Source organism: Pezoporus wallicus, unplaced genomic scaffold (genome assembly GCF_028554395.1).
Source record: "Pezoporus wallicus isolate ANWC-B61680 ecotype Strahan unplaced genomic scaffold, APGP_CSIRO_Pwel_v1 contig_5352, whole genome shotgun sequence".
Classification (NCBI taxonomy): Eukaryota; Metazoa; Chordata; class Aves; order Psittaciformes; family Psittacidae; genus Pezoporus; species Pezoporus wallicus.
In genome coordinates this window covers 4,586,702-4,607,888 of record NW_026639660.1, presented here as the reverse complement: position 1 = coordinate 4,607,888, position 21,187 = coordinate 4,586,702, and the positions used below count along the sequence as shown (strand labels likewise).

The window sequence follows — 21,187 nt, the reverse complement described above, 5'->3', positions numbered from 1 at the left end:
AATCAAACTTGAGACATTCCTCCTGTGGTTTCCAATTTCCAACTACTTTTTAAGACATAGATAATTCTTACAGGAAAACCAAATCACCAGGTTAATTTCTAACTGGCTCTCATGTTTAGGCAGAGACTCTCATGCAATTACAATGCAAGCTACCATTCCTTAACAAATAAATGTTTGGACATGACTACACATACACAAATTATCATAGTTATTTATTCCAAAATTTTAGAGATATTTGTTCAAATTATGTTTAAACTACTTCAATATTTTGTAAAAAACATAAAAAACAAGCTGCACAACCAAAAACCTAAGGGATGGTATTGTGTAAATATGAAGACAAAGATGAAGGGAATACAAAACACTACCTGCTTAGTGAGCTGCTCCTCGCAAAGTTTATAAAGAACAAAGAATTTCTGAGACAAGACCACATTATCAATAAATCCATAGCTTGCTAGCTTAACTCTTATAATTATCTGAAATACATTTTTTTTAGAAATTTCATTAGCTTTTTGGAAGATAGGTGAAAAGTAAAATACAATTTTTTCCTTCAGTTTAGTCAGTAACCTGTCTATCCGGAACCATCATAGCAACACTTCTAAACTGCATTTTGAGATTTTCTGGTAGTTCTTGACGTCCAGCATAACCAGGATTCTGTGTAAGAAAACACAATGCATTATTTACAAAAGTCAAAATAACATCCCTTTAATAAATGTTCAATAAAAATAAATTTATGTATAAATACCTAGATTTCTTCAGAGTTATAACTCTTGTATATTAATGGTTAAAATGTGAAGAAAAATACTCATCCATAACTATGAATTTAATAACCTATTCATAATTGTCAGAGTAGTAACTGAATTTCTTTATCCTAACAAGACTGCAGTCAGAATTTTAAAATGTCATGGAATACAATCTAGTTGGTTAATGTCTTCTAGTGTATTCCCAATGCAAATCAAGTTTTCATCACCATTTTGCAGAAGAGGTAGGTTTTGTAACATATTAAAAATTCAGTGTCCAGCAAGAGCCAAAATACAATAATAACAACAATAATATGAGGATGCCTTTCTCTATTTCTTGCACCTAAAAGGCTTGCCGTAAAGTACAAAAGTACAGTAAAAATAACGCAGTCAAAATTAAAAGAAGAGTTTGACTAATAGAAGATTTCTAGAAAATTGCCACAAATACGGCAAATAATTCTGACATCAAATAGGTGATGTTGAAGAAATTAGAAGTAGTCAAAAGATATTTATGACCTCTGCAGTTGTTATCCTTCACTTGAACATGCAGATGATGGTTTTAATTTCATGTAAATCATCTTGGATTGCCATGTGCCTTGGCATTACAAAACACACTACAAAATTCCCTGCCTGTGATATTATAGGAATTAGCGCTATGAAGCCTCAGGAACCCTAGGCAACAAGACAGCACTAACTCTGAAAGTTAATATTCCAAATCCAGGACTTGTGTTTCTCCCTTTGATATTGGTTGTTAATGGCCAGCGCACTGCCTTTCATATCTTTTTTGTACAGATTATCCATTCATTTGTGGAACCTAACTTTGATGTATATGTACTGCAAGGTTTTTCCACAAGTAGTCATTATAAGAAAGATAATAATGTATCTCAAATACCACCAATAAGAACTTCAAGAGATAAGAAGCACAGTTCTGTCTTAATGCCTGCTCTGATTCCAGATCTGACACACAGAGCAGAAGCGGCCTCTTTGCCACAGAAAGCAAAAAGAAGACATCCAGCATTGCATTTACCAGTTTAGAATCACACCGTATCAACAAATAAAGGAATCTGATATTTTTTTGCACAGATTTTGAAAAGACCTGCTGTCACCACAGTGCAAGGAGAGTGGTTTATTCCAGAATCATCATACTTGTCTTCTGTAAATGAGCTTGAAGAATTATTTTTCTATATCCTTGTAAAGTATTCATTAGACAAGACATATGCCCTTGCAAAATATCTTTCCTGTATCTCCTGCTTTAAGTGAATGTTCAGGGCTGTTTGTTTTGGGGTTGGTTTGTTTGTTTTTTTATTCCTACAGTATCTTTCTCACTAATACCGTTGAAGCATTTCAAGCTAAGGTACTAAAGCATATAAGTGTTTCAGTCCTCTCAGTGTGCACAGAGAATTCTTGAAGTTTGGCCAGACTCTTAGTTTATATAATGAATTGCAATACAATAATGAAAGGACATAATTCTGAACTTTTTGAGTAATCTTAAAGTAAAAATGAAGACATGCAGCTCATGAATAATCAGATTATTTATGTTCCAGTAGTTTAGTATAATTCTATTGCAACAGTATCACTTAATTAATAAAAATCAGTTATTTTCACCTTGCCATATAAATTAACTTCTATTTAGTATAATTTGTCACTTCTCTGGAATTATTACCATTGTTAGGAAAATTCCAAATTCTGGATTTAAATCCACACAGTCTCCATCAGAAAAAATGAACTGTTTTTTTTTTAATTTTCTTGCTGTTAAAATAATAAAGATTTGTTGTGCTGCTACTGACAAGACAGGCAACTCAATTCGGTTGAATTCATCAAAACATCCCCAAGATCCAGACTGTGCAAGACCTAAAACAGGCACAGAAAAAATTATTATATTATTCTTCATGCATAGTTGAATCTGAATTAGATTACTTTTCCTTCAAATAATCAAGCAACATTAATTTATTGCCCTGTGGCCAAGGCCTATATTCCTTCATTCACGTGACTATTTCCATATCAATCTGAATTAACAGTTAATTTATACAGAATACTTAAAAGTGAGTCAAAATTGGAAAATAATATTTTGATAACTTAGAGCTTTTGGTATATCTTTCGTCCAGATCTTTCTGTGAACGCAGACTTTAGCGTAAAGCAGCAATATAATTATTTGCAAAAAAGCTGTACTGTTAATCTAAAAAAAAATTAAAAATAAGTGACTTGGAGCTACAAAAGACTAGCCCTAGATGTTACAACAACAACAAAATCCACTTTTTTAATTTCGATTTGGTTATTCCAGTTTTCACGATGCTTTTAAATTACTTTTTACTTGCCTATTACAAGTCAAATTCAAAATCGAAATTATTTTTGCACTAATTAGGGGCTTCAATAAAACTCTTAATCTCACAAGGCATAAAATATTAATTTTAGAGCACATATCTCTATGCATAAGCACTATCATTGTAAGTCCACACTAAACTACAAGTTTTTCATGATACAGCATATCAACAACATGTAAAGTGTGAGTAATGCTCTGCGTGAACTTGCCTACACAGGAAAGAGGGGAAGACAAAGAAAGAAAATGAAATCAAAAGAGATATCTAGAAGCACTATATTAGTAACAACGACATTTTTATAAAGGATTGATTTCATAGTTGCCTTTTTTCAGTTTGGAGAAGTAACTGTATTTAGTAGTAGCCAAGAGAATTGTTGCTCCGTTAGCAACATTTTATGAGAAAATTTGTCGCAGCATTTTTTCTCCCAATTATATTAAAGTACCAGTAGACAGTAGTTTCCTTTCACATAACTGAAAGATAGCTATTTAAAAATGAAAAAAAATATCCAAACCATTCAGGGTATGTTTTTGTTACACAGTTAATGCTAAATCACTTTAAAGGGATTCTGTCAGGTACTGAAAAGATTTTTTTACTATTTTAACAGCTCGACTTTCAAACAGACAGTATGTTCATAACCCCATACCTTCAGGCACTTTAATTTGCTTGCTAAAAAAAAATACATTAATAGTTTCATCCCTTGCTTCTCAGTACATACAATACCATAAATCTGCAAAATCCGCTGACAAAAACATGAAGTTCCAAGTCCCTTATCTGGAACAGAATAACTCCATGCAACAGTACAGTTTCAGTGCTGACTAACTACATAGCAGTCTTGCAGAAAATGACCTGGTGTCCTGCCTGACAACTAATTGAGTATGAATCACAATTCTGGTCTTCTAGCAAAGGAAGCCAGATGCATTTTAGACATAAGAGTGTAGCCAGCAGGTTGAGGAAAACTACTTTTTGCCTCTTCTCTGCACTTGTGAGATAGCAGCTGGAGTACTGTATTCAGTTTGGGGCTTACCAGTAGAAGAGAGACATCAATATACTTGCATAAGTCTAGCAGATGGCTGCCATTATAGTCAGTGGCTGAAGGACATGACATAGAGGAAGAGGCTGAAATAACACAATTTGTTGAGCAGGAAGAGAAAGCTAAGGAGAAAGCCAAATGTTGTTCATGACTATCTAATAGGAGGCACTGAGAAACTGGAGCCAGGCTCTTCTCAGAGATACACTAGAAGGAGACAATGGACACACGTTTCAATGTAGGGTATTCCAAGTCAATGGAAGTATAAAATATGGCACCATGAGGATAGTCAAACATGAACAGGGGCCCAAAGATGTTGTGGAACATCCATTCCTAGAGGTTCTCAAAACTCAACATGTATAAGGTCCTGAGCAACCTGCTCTAACTGTATCTGCTAAATCACTTGTGGAATCCTATGTGAAGAAGACTTACCTTTGAAAATCCTACCCAAACCTCTGAAGTCCATTTGGTCAGAGCAGTTAAAGACTACCACGTATTTTCCCAGAGCTTTTCCCATGTCTTTCGTTGTTTCTGTTTTACCAGTTCCAGCTGGCCCTGCTGGAGCTCCTCCCATGTTCATTCCCAAAGCTTGTGCTAATGTTATATAGCACCTATAAATGTTAATTCATATTAATTTATTAAGTCATATGAAAGATATATGTGTGTATATATGACATAAAAAGGAGTTATCAATAGATTCTATAGCTCTTAGGTTGAAATATTACTTCTTCATAAAGCAGTTCCATTGATTTACATGAGTGTGGGAAGTTAAGAGTAGCAAAGGTCACAAAATACAGCATTTAAACATTACTTCTAAAAGCAAAAAAAAATTATCTGCTGTTAATCTATTTTGTTATGAACTGTGAACATCATACAAGCTAAAAAATTAATGCACACTAGGTAAAGGAATTTAATTATCATTAACTCTTTTAGCAGCTATAAAGAGCAGATGCTACTGTTGAATTCTGCCACCTCATCATATTCTGTAGTATTTTAATACGTATACATTTCATCAGGTTAGCTACCTTTGTCTAAATCATCAAGTCTGAAAGAATAAGAATATATGGCCCCTTTGCAATTATGAGTAAAAGATTTTTAGAAATCTAAGAGAAAAAGTGTTTTGACTTTTTCTTTTTTTTAAGTCTTAAAATGTGTAGACTACTGTTTTAGTTATGTGGTCTTAGCTATGGTTTTCATTCAGACTAAGATATGGTAGAGCAGCGCTAAAAGGAATTAAATTACAAAGTTTCTAGACAAATGATAGAGTATCTTCACTCTCAAATCACTCAACGTACACTGAATACACTTCTAACTGCAGTATTTCTGGGTTTAAATCTATAAATGAACAGAGTTTAACAACTAGTTCATTCAGTTTAGCTTGAATCATTACATTATGCCAAACTTGCACTGCACAGACCTTGATGTGACCAATAAGAATTTTAAAGTGACCAAAATTTTTCAATTCTACAGTTCATTTCGGGTCAAGGCAAATTTTGGGGTGGAATTTAACATTTTGCATCAAAAAAATAGTTGAGGGCAGTACAGCTCACTGCAGAATGTACTGAAGCTTCCCTAATGACCCATTAGCAGTCTTACCTCTTCTGGAGAAATAAAGGTGTTCAAAAACCTGTAATACATACATATTCCATATAGGTAGCAAAGTGAATGATTTCTGGTTCTTGGGAGGATCTGTTTGCAAGTGAATTATCTTTTGACCTTCTATTTTCTCGTTTGGTCAAAAGTGACACCTCAAGAAAGGAATAAATGGAGGAAGCATTTTGACTAGAAAGGAGCCAAGAAATTCCCAAGAGGAAAAATGAAAAATTATTCTTACTGTTAAACTACATTTGAAACAAAATTAATGGTTGTTTCCTTGCTTGACTGCAGAAGACTGGCAGGTGAATGCATGCATCTGGGACTTTATCAACATCAAAATTCGTATGGACAAATTGAAACTTTTTCCAAGTATTATTAAGACAGCAAACACTGACTAGTTGTCTTAGACTTTCAAAAACATTGTCATATTTACAGAATCCTTTATTGCAGAATTTGAAATATTTGACCTAATCTTTTATTCAGTATAGAAATACTGCTAAACTGTACATTACTACATAAGTTTAAAATTGTTCATTTCTGTTACTATAACCTTTTTTAAGACTGAGCAGTCTTAAAATTTTTCTAGGAATGACTGAGTGTACAAATTAGTGACAGTCTATTTTACCTTTTCTAAGAGAATGATTAAGCAAACGTATGAGATTTTCACAAATGACCTAGCCCACACAGGACATAATTCAGAAAGTACCTGAGTGATTGAAGATACATGTTAAATATGCACTACATATTTTAAAAGTGTTCATCTTTTATAATTGTTTTTCTAACCTGTCTGTAAGAGGTGTTATAACCAGACGATCAGTGCAACCCAGAAATTCATTTTGGTAAACAAAATCAACATCTGTAATGGATACAATGACGTGATCAAAATCCTCTTTAAAGTAGAATCTAGACTGCTTTAACCATTCAAAATCTGTTGGTGATGTGATGTGCATTTTTACCTTAAAGTAAATAAACATTTATGTTAGAATTGAGCATCCATGTTTATTGTCTCAGATAACCATATGAAAATAATGAATAATGAATAATATCACTCAGGTTGAAGTTCCAACATAAGGAAACTGAAATACATATAAGCATCTCATAATATTTTCAGATGTACAGTAAACTGGTATTAAAAAGCATCCTCGTCACTTAACCTGATCATCATAATATCTGTTTTTGTTAATCAAATAAATCTTACATTGCTTTGGTAGTGCAGCTCACCCTCCAAGTTAAATTAACAAACAGTACATTGCTAACTCCACCAAACACATTGGAACAAGGGGCATGATGAAGGAAGAAACTGACTGAGGCATGGAAAGCAAATGGTGTAGGATCTAATCATCTTGTGTCATCAGCAGTAAAAATATGAGAGAGGTAGTGTTGAGGGAAGGCATTCCTCAAAGAATAAAGAAACATAAACAATTTAGCACAGTCTAAAAAGTTCAAGTATGGGACTGGCATTATCTGCTGATTTTAGCAGGGTATTTTGCTTGTCTGTCTTCTACATATTCTCATTAGGAACCAGAAGAGGAAACACAGTATCTTGCTCTCCGAAGAAGCAGAAGAGAAGTAAAGAATAAACTAGGAGATATGGATCAATGCTGCTATCATTGTTGTAACTCTAGTGCCTACTGCCATCTACTGTGATGTAACAAGTCATGAGGAAATTATCTATGATGATAAAGCTACAAAAACCTCAGCAGACTTTTAGTTCTGCAAGTCAAAGCAATATTACAGTTTTTCAAAGAAAGGGCACACTAAAAAGTTTTTCTTCTTTTGTCTATCAAAACTATTGTGTAGGAGGAAGTGGAAAATTGAAATCTAAAAAAAGTGTAAAAATTTGGAGCAAATATTTAGATGGCAGAATTGATGGATTTTATTCTAGTTTAAGTAAAAATGTACTGGTTTTAGTGTGATGAGATTATTGAAATCTCTGTCTTACAAACACGTGTGTATGTGTAACTGAAGTTAGCCCATCTAAGAGTAATTATTACAACAGATATCAAAATCTATACCTTACCAAATCATCAAAAATATCACGCTGATGCACATGAATGGTAATAAGCGTTTCATATTTCACTCTGTCATACTTGGAAAGATCAAGCGTTGTCTGGCTAATCAACATATTTAGAATCTCTAGAAATCTCATGTTGGTTATTTGCATGATTTTTCTGTCCTCTTTAGCATTATGTAGAGCTTCTTCTGAATCATTTGTCCACAACATTTGAATTCCCAGTAACCCAACCTACAGATTTAATATGTGGAAAAACAAAACAAAACAAAACAAAACAAAGCCCACAGGAATCACTTGTTGAACAATAGCCTTATTACAGAAGACTTCTGTGTAACAGGAAGTTATATAAATAATAATAAATAACGGTGTAGAGAGTCCTAAGCTATCACTACATCCAGCATGATGCTATTACATCAGAATACTGTCTGCGTTAATTGGCTCTGCTGTGATACTGGAAACTCCTGAAAAAACATTACAAAACTTTTAAGAAAATTTGTCACATACTGAGATAGATGCACACAAATTAAGGATGATTCTCAGTTTCACTTAAAATCCCTCAGTGTACTGCAGCATCACAAACATAAACAGGTGCTAAATTGTAGGGAGAAGTCCTTCTGAACATTTCCCATTGCCAATTTGTAGTTAATTAAAGAACATTAAAAAAAGAAATGCCATCCATTTCTACTGAATATGGAATGGATTGCTATCTTTCTAACATGTCACGACTGCAGAGCAGTCTAGAGCACATTCAACTCAAGTTATTTGACCTCCAAATAAATCTAGAGTTAAAGGATGTTGCACGTGAATTACAGTCTCAGATTGATTTCGATTTACAATGCTCATAAGAAAACAGGATCAATGAGAACTGTATCAATACCTTTTTTCCCCCACACTTCTGCACTGAAAAGCACTAAAACCTAAAAATTTGACTCATTCACTCTTTCTACTTTTCTATCTCCCCATACTTGTAGTCAGTAGATTCTAAACCAGATTTATTTTAGAATACCTGATTAGTAAGAGGGAAAAAAAATAATCTTTGGATATGTCTTTTCATGCTACCTGCAACAGTCCTTTACTGTTTGAAGAAAAGTAGTAGACTTTCTATATATACTGCTGAGATTATACATAATTATGTCATAAATACATAGAATTTATGTATTCAGAATTTAGAATTTAAGATAATTCTATTAAATATTTAAGTGCACTCTTTGGTTGGGTTTTTTTTTTAATTGGCAATGTATTGGCCAGTTTTAACATTTGCAGAATTTCTATTAAAAAAATTTACACCCACTACTATATTTATAATCAAATTACAATCAGAATTTGTACAGGATAGGGAATAATTCATTACTTGTTAATGAAATTTATGAATTATGAAGAAGATGGAGGTGTTTCTAGGCAAACTGGAATCCTTCAAGTTAGGCTTCTACACGACTGCATTTTCATAGTGACAAATGTCTGAACTACAAGGTAAACCTTGCACATGATGAGACAAACAATCGTAATCATAGCTCTTGCAATCTGAAGTTATGAGAACTAAATCAGTCTGCACATGAAATTTTATTTGCATTTGAAAGGGATTCAATATCCAGAATAGAACAAAAACTATAAGCTCTACTTTGTATTCTTCATGAGAAGGAAAAAGTAATTTTAAAGTAGATTACAAGAAAAATACTATGCTACCTATAGGGTACCAATACTAAAGTAATTAAGGATTGGCCTTCTACTGAGGTGATCCTTAACATTGTTTCCATTATGAAAACTTCCTCATATAGACAATCCTATATGCTCTGTACGTCCCACCTCCCAACACACACAAATCCAGACTGAATACAAATACACATCCTGTAATCTCACCTGTGCTGGGAATTGATTAATAAAATTCAGTAAGTGATATCCCGGGTCACTAATTTGGTAAAATGCCGCCCTAATTATGCCATGCAACGATATCTGCTGCACACGCAATAAATCCTGCAACCAAAGTTCTACGGGTCCTTTTGCAATCACTGGAGTGTCCAGCTGAAAAGTTAATAGAGGTAAAAAGTACAAACTAGAACATAGGTACCAAACTACCAAAGAATGTTAGTTATCAAATAGTCACTAAATATCTATTCAAGACAACTATAGATTTCATAAAAATACTAGAAATTTATTTAATGAAGAACTATTACACTTTTGTTACATTAATCCTTAAAACGCTAATTTGCAATTAACAATAATTGAACTTATATAGCTCTATGTTCAATAATAGAATTATTTATCGATTAACAACATTTCTAGAAAAAAAATATTCAAAGAATTACTGGAATTTTTTCTCCTTCTCTTGATATGACTGCCAGCATGTGATCATAATCCTTTTGGTGAAATTCTACTTCATTTATATTGTCAGATATAGAAGGAAGATGCGGCTGTAACGATAATTCAGAAGTCATTCAATGTCAATACATAAAACTAGCAAACAAACAAACAAAAAATTCTCAGGCATGGTTATCCTGCAAAGATTCTTCTGAATCTACAGATGGATTTCAGGCCATCTATTTGTAACAATTGCAGTAATGGTTGTATAGGATTTTATCTTCATTGCAGTTTTTACAGTTTCCAGAGGTGATCTAGAAGCACAGAGATCACCTATTGTGCAAGATCAACTATTTTATCTCAATCAACCCTCAGTTACAATCCAGACTAGCTAGACAAATTTTCCAATACGCAAAGCAGAAAAGGCTCCTTCTCTTATTTAGTTGTGAAAGGAATGAACAGAAAAGCACTTGATGGAACCGTATTCTAGTGTTCTGAATTCTGAAGATTTTTTTAAATTACAAATATCGATTTCACGTTTTGCTAAAGCCTAAAGAGGAAGCAGTGAAAACTTTTCTCAAGCAAAGTTTACACAAAGAAAACAGAGTAACATTTTAATGTATTAAATGGTTTTGTTTTGTTTTTTTTTATTATAAGTGGAAGAGATCACTAAGGTCATACCTGAATTGTATGAGAATCACTTGCTTGTCCAAGAATTTCAAGAAGTACAGGGTCAGAAACAAAAAAGAATCTAGGAAACAATAGTCTTTTCTTCTCTAAATATCTTTAAAATAGAACAAGATTTTTATTAGAATATTTCAGGTCTTCAATTTTTTTCTACATAAGGGTAAAAGATTGAAATACAATTAATATTTCATATAAACTATTTACAATATAATAATGCATTAAAAATTAAGCAATTCATACCCTGTAAGTGATTTCTGACATACTTCCAACTGTTCATGTAAATAAGGCAGAAGTTGCTGCATAGTCTCATCTCCAACACAGCATTGTACTACATTTGGGTTTTCATGAGCTCGTTGCATTATTCTTATCCATGATTTATCAATATTCTGAAAACGCTTTGCTTCCTATACATAGCAAAAAAATGAGTACTTTCACAGCATAACCTGTTGGAAATTATTACACAGATAGCATTTAATACACAGTAATAGGCAAACATTGTAAAGTTTACCTGGGGTAACTGTTTTGCAATATCTCCTCCTATAAAAACAGCTTCAAGATAAACCCAGAGGTTCTGCACAACCAGCCATTCTTCAATTATGTCTGTAGAGCTGCTTAGTTTATAAACCCAGCTCTGAATGTCCTTTTTAAATGGAGCATTGTATCTAAAGCAGGAAGAAAAGCAGAAATTATTTAATTCTAAATAAAGCTATTATAAAATAAATACTTAAAATGGTGAAAACACCAAACCCAAACAACATTTGTTTCACTTAGAGCAAGAAAAATCTCATGGCAAGGTTCTACCAGCTTGATTACGTTAAAGCATATTGAGACAATAGTTTGCTACTAACACATGTAAGTCTTCCACTTGAGTAAGTTCTTCCTTAGATGTAACATTCTTTTCATTAAAAAATAACGCTTTATTCAAAACATTACTGCTAATTTAGCCTAATAATAGCACAGTTGCTCCACCAGAGTATTTCTGAAAATACCATACACAATAAATTTAAAAGTACCTATTGGTCAGTAGAGAGCCAAGAACCATTAAACTATCCTCCATCAACGTTATAATTTCTGATGATTCAGTTCCTGTCAACATTAACTCTCCTCTCCCCTTGAATTGTGAGAAGCTCAGAACTTGGCTTTCCCAAATCTCAGCTACTTGAGATAGTTTTGCTTCTATATCCTTTTCCTTTGTAGCAGATATGCATATATCCTGTAAAGAGAAAAACCATCTTCAGAAAGTAAATATTTCCTATTATTACACAACTAGTAATAGAATATCTAAAACAATATACTAATTTTATTAAATAGTACAGAAATGTGTTACACAATTACAGACACACACTACTAATTTTACTACTAAGTTACGTTTTCTGGGTAACTGAAAAAAGCACACTTGGAAACACACAGACATACCGTTTCTTTGGCTTCTTGTTATTTCTGTGTAATGATATTTCTGAATCATCATTTCTACAAAGTTTAGACTAGTCATGTAGACTCATCACCAGATGACCTCTCAGTCTTATCACATTTCAATTTATAGAATCACAGAATCCAAGAATAGTTTGGGTTGGAAAAGTAAATGAAGATATGGAAAAGTAATCATATTATATATTAATAAGCATGGAACCTTCCTCTAAAATTTATGATTTATTTACAAATTGTTAATTTACAAATTGTTGGACAAGGCCTTGGGTGATATGGTTTAGTGGGAGGTGTCCCGGTCCATGGCAGGGGTGTTGGAACTTGATGATCTTAAGGTCCTTTCCAACCCTAACGATTCTCTGATTCTATGTTTTTGGGTTTTGGTTTGGTTGTTCTACCCCCCCCGCCTTTAAAAAGGGTGAAAAATCTCATAGAAAATAGGGCCAGGAAGAATGTGAAAAGATCATGTAGAAATAACTGTCCAAAGATTCTAGTTGCTACCTCTGTCGTTCATATGGATAAAAACTTCTACATATATTACAAATTATTTTAAAATACTGTGGCCTGACTGTCAAGAACTTTAACAAAGTAAAATATATTTTTTTAAAAGGTGATAATTTCATAAGTATTCATGTTATTTTTAGTGACAATATAAAATGAACAAGGAGGTAACAATGTATGTGCCTACCTCAATATCATCTTTATTTTTAAGAATTGGTGCTTCCATGATGTTTCGAAGGCAAAAGGTATCAGATTCTACGTCAAATTGATGTCCTGTTGTTTCAGCAATACGATCCCAGTGTCTTTGCTTCATTGCTTTGTTGTTCATCATTTCCAACAAAGGACAAGACTCGTTAAAACTGTCAATTTTTTCCTTGAGATCTAAAAATGCTTGCCAGTGTTTCAGTCCTTTAGGAAGTCTATGACACCTGCAGTTGAGTTTAATTAATACAGTAGTAAATGTCTCCTTTATCAATTGCTTAAACATTTTAAAAAAAGTCAAGGAGATATGAAGTAGTTTGTATCGAGGTCCACATTTTGTAAAATTCTAACCTGTGTCAATTACCCTAACCTTTTTTTGAAAAAATAATACAAATGCCCTACTAACAAAACATAATATTAACAGTTTCAGCCACTGATATGTTCTTTCCAAATAACAGTTTGCATTAAAACATAGCTTACCTGCTGCTTTTCGTCACAAACTCTTTATGGGCAAACAAAAAACCAAAGCAAAATCTGTTAAATTTCACATATGCAATCCTTGTGCAAATCTAATACTTACTTCAATTTACAATTCCAGTAATACACATGGCATGTATCAACATATCACTTTGGAGATATATGTAATAATAAGAAAGACATGACCACCTTCTCATCTACTTTTGTTAGTGGCCCTGAAACTATTCTCTAAGAAAATGAATATTATATAGTTCTAATGTGGAAAAACCCCAGCAAAACACTTAGATGAATAATCACCTCTTTGACCACACTTTTACAGAGCCTACACACTAAAAAACAATTTTGAAGCAGCTGACCCACCACAAGAATGTCCTTTATGTAATTTATACGTACTTATATAATTAATGTCAAATACTAAGTATATTCTTTGGAGGAAAAGTAATAAAGCCTGGCTCATATTTCCCTTGGGTTTGCATCCTTTGTCACTTAGTCTCTACCTCCCACTGATATAGCTTCATATTTTCTTCATATCAGTTACAATACAGCAGTCTGTGTCTGGTTTCAAACTATGTTGGTGCTGTGTGGTTGCCAACAGACTCATGCTGATTAGCTCCCTGGTTGCTGTCAAACAGAATGCTTAATACTTGCCTTGCTTTCCCTGAGAGGGGAAAGTACTTTGCGTCTGATTTTGGACTACTGTGAAGTTTTGACTTTTATAAAACTCATAAGCCTTTTTTGCTGTTTGCAGCCATTCTTTTCATTCATTAATAAAAAGCCAACGTCAGGTTCAATGATTTGTGACACAGGAATTACACACAGCAAAGAGGAAGATTTTGAATGACATGCTGTAGGCTCCAGAGCTGGGAGCCCTGTTCCTGAGTCTAGTGAACCAGGAGATATAATTTTACACAAAAGCACTGCCAGTAAGGTGTCAGCATTACTGCAATATTAAATTTTTTTACAAATCCATATTATTTAAGACACTCAGCATTGTTATATATTGGAAATGGCAGAAAAGTTTTTTTAAAAAGGATAAAATAATCTAAGAAACTCAGAAATGCTGTTCTTGCATTCAGGATTTAAAGATTAATAGGTTAATCCTCCTAGTTGAAGAACACACCCCTTACAAATAAATTTTCAGGTCTCCTAACCCCTTGGCTGATTTAGCCAAGATGACAGATGACTGACTCTTCAACTGAACATACGCCCTTCCGTTATCAGAACTACAGGTAAAAGGCTGATTAACTAAAAATACAGTGTTATTCCACTCTGCCTTGAAGAACCTTATTACATTATGTAAATGTTATTCACAGAAGCTTTGCATTTTAAATAGCTCTAATAGCTTTACTGAAGTCACCTAAATTTTAATGCATCTAACATCGTTTAATACTGTGAACATACCTGTTTTGAAAATCTAGAAGTTCAGCATTAATTTTTTCAATATCTACATCTGTCCAAAGTATCTCATAATAACCTTTGATACTATTTTTTACAGTATCATATAATCCATACAATTTCTGAAGCAAGCCTAACTCCTTCCTGGAAAAGAAGACCCAACACATTCCAATAATGTCAGTCATTAACTCAGATATCTCACAACAGTTAAATAGAATTACAAAAGTACTACAAAAATAGAGGTAGATAATTAGATTATTTTTCTTAATGTAGACAAAACCACTTTATTAATAAAATCCACAAAAAAGAGCAGGTAGTTGTGCTAAGGACCTAATGCCACGCTAAATATATCAGGGAGAAGTTTTGCTTTAGTCTAGTTCTATAAAACTTCTATTCATCCAAACGGAAACTAGTTTATATATTCTGAGCTGGCTCTGCAGTGCAAAGCAGAGCATGGCAAGTGGAGACTATTTGGAGGCACTGCTCTCTGAATCTAAATTAAAATGCTGATCTAAAAACATCCAGAAAAGGTTATATCTTCATCTGCTGTGAATCACCATCAAACAATTAAACGGCTGTTGCAAAAACTTTAAAATCTGATTGTCATTTGTACAGCTTTAAAAAAATTTAGTCTTTCATAAAGTGATGCATTGACTTGTCCTTGCCTTTTCCTTGTTTGTTCTTTGTACCGTAACTTAATACTGAATACTATACTCATCTACTTTTATGTATTTATACATTTCTAGGACATAGTATTCTGCTCCTTTGTATAATATTTACATGTAGTAAAATATTCCTGGTGGTTCTGTTACCATAATAAATTATTGTTTATTAGCAAATTAATTACACATCTAAAATATATATTTTTTAAAATTTAATTTAAGGCAATGGAAACATTCCATATTGTTATATTTCCCTCTTTGGTGCACCCTAAGCCTTTCTAACATACTTAAAATTAACACCTAAGACAGCTGTATTTCCACATTTACCTCACTTTATGCAAAACTGGATACTCTGTGACAGGCAATCCAAACAACTGTTCACCAGACGAGTATGTGATAAACTTTCTCCATAGGTCATCAAAGTTAGCCTGATAAAATCAGATTTAATACAGACAAAATGAAAAAATGTTTGTAAGATGTTTTAATTTAATCTTGTCTAATACATCATTTAACAGTTCTAAATTTGTCTTTAAACAATTCCACTAGAAGTGAATATAATAGAAAATATTTTAGACCTAAAATTTTGAACAGTTCTCATGTAACGTAATACTCAAACCCATATGTTGAATTCAAATAGTGAAAGTTTATATAAGAAACAAATAATTTGAAGAAGCATTTTATAAAAATGGGATGTGAAATAAATTCCACATCATCAAGGGGAAAATATATAAATTATCAGATGGCAAAATATACAGCCTGAAAAAAAAAGCACTGAAGAGGGCCAAAAAATAAAGTTACTTTCAAAGTATAACTACTGTCCAAAGGATATGATCATCATAGAAAAATGGAATAATGAATGATTTTGCTGGTTAGTACCCATAAGTACAAAGCATTCTTTTGACAAAACACTGCAAATTCAACCAAAATCGCTCAACTTTCAGTACATATTAGATGCATTAGAAGGTGTAAGGACCTTCTGTAATTTACTTTCAGAAACTTGCTGTTCAGAAATTCTAAATTTACTTTTTACAAGCCTATACAATATGTAAGAGATTGACAGAAGGCCTGTTGAAAAAAATCTTCAAGTTCCTATAGCTTGCAGAAAAATAAAGTAGGATTAAAAGTAGACTGACAACTGGTTTTGGACCCATGAACTATGGTTCATAGCAAACAAATATCAAGTTGAAAGACAGTTATCTAATGGAAAAGATGACCTTTAAAAGATAAAAAGATTGGGTTATGTGACTGATGTAACTTAGCTTCTTTTCAGTCATTATTGAGTTGTCATACTTGACTCTTCCCTCTTCTACTGCTTTTATTACTCATTAAGTCAATAATTTTTGCTCACAAAACACAAAGTGAAGCAAGGTTACACAGAAATCAATCAATCAATCAATCCTTCCACATTCAGGAAAATACTGCCTGATAGAAACTAAAGTACAGTTAACATAACACAGAGAATAACCACCAAAACACATTTCCCAAAAAATCGTAAATGTGTCTGTCCTGGGTTCAGCTGGGATAAGCAATAGCAGATCCAATTTTAATTATTTGGAAACTCAGTTTATTTTCTTACCTGAAAGATCCGTAGTCTATTACTGGCTTCCTGAGGTGGAATATTTGGAACCATAGGTCCTTCCTTTTAAAAAAGCAGTTAACAAAAACTGAGTATCAATTCTCAAAGTGACTGAAGCACATTATATACTTACAGGTCATCACAAAATGCACATATTTTTGATAGTCAAAATGTAATAAAGTTATATTTCTTGGTAATGCAATACTTACAATGGTAAATCTAAGAAAAGATAACTTTCATGAAATTTAAAATTCTTTAGCTTAATTAAACTCAATAGAACTAGACTTTCATTTTTCATATTTTGTTCTTCTGAAAATAAAACACTGAGTGGCCCAAGACCATCTTTTCTAATGATGTATGAGCAAAAATGCCATGTGTGCTACAATTCATAAGTTAATTTCTAAGTTAGTTAATTTGTAAGTTAATATTTCATGGCAAGTTGTACCACAGCGATTCTTTTCTTCCCCTACAGAGTTGTGTGCATTGCGCTTTCTTCATACTGAAAAGTTTGACCTACAATGCTGCCTGCATCGAACATCCAGTAGCTGTGCAGTATAAAATACCAGCAACCAACAGCTGCAAACCAAAAATATTGGAAAACTAAGTCAAGTTTTATATGTAGCTACTAAATTCACTTACTGTTTCATATGATATTTCAAAGTTTGACACATCTTCTCGAAAAACTGTGACTGATTCTAGCAAATTATTCTTAAATTTGGGCTGAATTTGAACCAACTCATCTTGAACTCTGGTCTGACATGTAAAAGATTAAAATCAAAATTATTTCTTTTGAAATCAGGAACAAATATCTGAATTACATAGAAACCAAAATTATAAATAAATGTGTGAAAATACTGAACAGAAATTAAAGCTAAGTAGATACTTTTCCTTTTATGGCACTCCCTGTTTGTTTTTTCCCATGAAAAGTAGAGAAAAACCAAACAAACAAAAAACTAAATCTCCTCACCACCTTTAGGTAAACATGTTTCATGATAAGTGGGCGAAGGAACAAAAGGACACAGAAAAGGGGGAAAAAGATGCTATTATCTTCATTCCCTCCCACCAAAAACTCTTAAAAGCCGAAGTGTTAGCATCTTCCTCACAGATGGCTGAGATTTCTCTTTAAAAACTGTCTCATTTTTTGTTCAAAGAATGCTCTTGAGTCTTTTTCAGAGTGATTAATCTGTGGGACAGGTTCTAACTTAATTGCTCCACCAAAGTATCTACATATTTCCATCTAACCTTCTCAATACTCAATAAATGTTGAGCTTTTGTGGGATATAAGGCTGCCTTAAACAATAAAGGCAAATGTGCAATCACCACTTCAGGGTAGGGGCAGTAGCAGGGTATGCACTCCTTAAAATCCAGGTAATCTAAAGGTAGTAATCTTCCTAATCAGACAGAATGACACAAAACCTGGAAATAAAGGAGAGCAGGAAGAGCAGAGAGACATAATACATTTCTCATTTTCTTGCAGGTTATAATCATGTATCTAAAAACTACAGTAATATCTAAGTATTAAAGAGCTCTATAAAAGTAAAATTAGAAAATTAACATACTAATAAAAGGCATAGCCACTAGTATGCAACTGAGGCCAAGTGAGAAGACAGAGTGGAGTGACAGTTGGTCCCACATTGTCATTCATACTCCAAAAGAAGCATGTGAAGACAAATGGAAAATAAAATAGGTTTATACACTTACAGCTTTTTTCTGTAATTTCTTAAAAGAATATCTGAGTGAGTCAACTCCTTCTGATTCTTCTTTTGCAACCTTAATTTCACATGTATTTAAAATGGCATAGGCTTCCTAGATAAGAAAAGTAAAAAGCTTTAGGAATGCATTTTAAATTCATTTGCAGGAACATAGAACAAGTTTGTAAGAAACATTTTAAAGAAAGTCTGGTTATGTAATTTAGGCATAAAATATTGATTTTGTTTTTTTTATAGTTTCCCTGAACCATTGAAGTTGAAATGGGCCTCTGGAGATTGCCTAGTCAAGTTGATCAGGCATGATTCTCCCTTGATTAATCAACATTGACTATGTTCAATCCCCTTTGTGTCATACTTTTCCTTGCATCAAGTTCTCTTCAGTCATGTTCTAGTAAGAAATATAAAGACTAATGACCCCATCAACAAAGTTCTAATTAAAACAAAAAAACACTGAAATTACCAATCAGTTGCCATTGTTCTCTACTCATAGATATGTCTTTATTTTATCAGACCTATATTCTTTCATCATGTAAGGAAATCTCATTAAAAAATACCTAAGATTTACTTGGTAATATCACTAGCCCTACTGATATTAATGGAATTCATTATCTTAATATAGAAAGGGAGTAAATGCTTGCAAATTATATAGAATGCGAGTGGCTTGCGAAAGAACCTTTAACCCAATATTGATATCAAGGTGCCAGGAGCAGTTGTAAATAAACAACCAATCTTAATGCTTCATATTTTTATATCTTTTATTTATTTATAAATTTTGTATAATTTCCTACACATGTAAAAGCTAGCAAATAGTGCTGAACTTGGTTCCTCTTGCTCATTTTACTTAATATAAGCATAATTATCATGACAACAGTCCTCTGAAAGTTCTTTCTTCTATAATCTAACAGTCTTCAAGAAAGAAAATGTTACTCTACAGCAATACAACTCCTCCTCCAAAAGGTGGATTACAATTTAACACAAATGTGCTCTATTAAGCTGACCATTTCAAAGTGTGATAATAAATACCAAGTATATAACAGAATGATGAGCTTCTTTTAGCTTCTTTCTCATAGGAAAAATGAAAGAATGCTGCAAGTTACTGGCAGCATACAATGATTATGTGGCTCCATTTGTGGTTATATTTAAAGAGGTCACATGATCAAGATGTTTGTTGACAGATAAAGAAAAATTAAGAGGATTAAGACTAATGGCCAAGCACACAGCAAGAGGGAGACTACTACTCCCTTATCTTGTTCTCTCGTCTGCTTATTTCCGCACATTGCCTCCTACAGTGTATTATTAATTTGAGAATATCTTTTTGTTCTGCATTTATAAAGTATCTACCTAAGTAATACGAATTAGTAATTCATAAGAAAAATAACAACAAAAATATTACTTCATTTCCCATCTTCACTGTATGTCCTTTAGGACAGTAAACACTGTTTGGGTTCTCAGGATTTTTAAGACTCCTATTATAATCAAGATAAAAAAGTCATCTTACTTCAATAGGTCCCAGAGTCATATCTATTTCTATTTCTTTATCACGTATGACAGATAAAGCTTCCATTGCAAATCTGACATCATCTAAATCATGCAGAGGTCGAGACATTTTCTTTAAATATTCAGTTATGAACAACTTCATGTCTGTCATTTTCTTTTTATATTTCTCATTTAAATAATGACAGAGGAGCATCATCCAGGTTTTGGCTTCAATTGCTAAAGCTGTTTGCAGTGGTCCTGATTTAAAAAAAAAAAAAAAATTATTTTTTCCTGTAAGAATAAAACCCATATCATCATTTATGATTCTTTAACAGTAATTAGGAAAAGCAGACAGGCAATCCAACTACTGCCTTTTGAAACAATTTAAACTATTACTTAAAAATATTTCTGTTCTTGCACTGTATATTATGGTATCTGTAAGACATATTGGTAAGCTTACCTAATAAAATATATAAAAAAGACAAAAGAGGAAGGAAATGCCTACTTATTAATGTTGATTTTCAGATACTAACCAAATGTTAATAAAGATATGTAAGATCAGTGTTGTGTAAATGGTTTATACCTGAAATACCATCTTGGGATTTCAATACTGAGATTTTGAATACTTTGTAAGTAAAACTGTAAGGTGTCTCATCATATCATTTACAGTTAATATATAAACACAAACGAAGAGTGATGAGATAGAAAAGCCAATTATTTGCATTCTAACTTCTTATCAGAATAAATTAAGGTTTTAACAGGCAGTATTTTGTACTCTGGTGAAAGAAACCAAAGGATACTAGCAGCATATAACCTGTTTTACAGCAGATATAGTTTCTTCTTTAATAATGTTATCATTAAAATATGATTCCTGAAAGTCAGAGCTAATTCTAAGAAAAGTATTGTACACTGTCCAGAAGCTAGAATATGTAAATGATAATAAATCAATTCCCAAAACTAAATTGAGTCCAAGAAAAATACCTGCTTCCACAGATCACAAAAACATTTAATATCCTTGATCTTGAATTTAAAGGACTTGGCTCCCTCTGGTGCAGCGGTGACAGATGAGGGAGTAGTGTGAATACCAACAA

General features: G+C 32.8%; 1 protein-coding gene across 2 annotated transcripts in view; it reads right to left on the bottom strand.

The window, feature by feature from the left end:
• Window positions 1-21,187, bottom strand: part of DNAH8 (dynein axonemal heavy chain 8) — a 138,979-nt gene that overhangs the window by 74,149 nt on the left and 43,643 nt on the right. For both annotated transcript variants that reach the window (XM_057415386.1, XM_057415387.1), the window contains 19 exons: window positions 20,119-20,354; window positions 18,613-18,717; window positions 17,551-17,664; window positions 16,912-16,974; window positions 15,663-15,763; window positions 14,680-14,817; window positions 12,788-13,028; window positions 11,688-11,887; window positions 11,183-11,336; window positions 10,915-11,078; window positions 10,669-10,771; window positions 9,996-10,100; window positions 9,550-9,711; window positions 7,699-7,923; window positions 6,462-6,634; window positions 4,515-4,693; window positions 2,401-2,588; window positions 565-651; window positions 366-473 (listed from right to left, as the gene is read on the bottom strand). In XM_057415386.1, coding sequence (XP_057271369.1) covers window positions 366-473; window positions 565-651; window positions 2,401-2,588; window positions 4,515-4,693; window positions 6,462-6,634; window positions 7,699-7,923; window positions 9,550-9,711; window positions 9,996-10,100; window positions 10,669-10,771; window positions 10,915-11,078; window positions 11,183-11,336; window positions 11,688-11,887; window positions 12,788-13,028; window positions 14,680-14,817; window positions 15,663-15,763; window positions 16,912-16,974; window positions 17,551-17,664; window positions 18,613-18,717; window positions 20,119-20,354 — 2,846 coding nt within the window. The remainder of the gene's footprint in view (window positions 1-365; window positions 474-564; window positions 652-2,400; window positions 2,589-4,514; window positions 4,694-6,461; window positions 6,635-7,698; window positions 7,924-9,549; window positions 9,712-9,995; window positions 10,101-10,668; window positions 10,772-10,914; window positions 11,079-11,182; window positions 11,337-11,687; window positions 11,888-12,787; window positions 13,029-14,679; window positions 14,818-15,662; window positions 15,764-16,911; window positions 16,975-17,550; window positions 17,665-18,612; window positions 18,718-20,118; window positions 20,355-21,187) is intronic.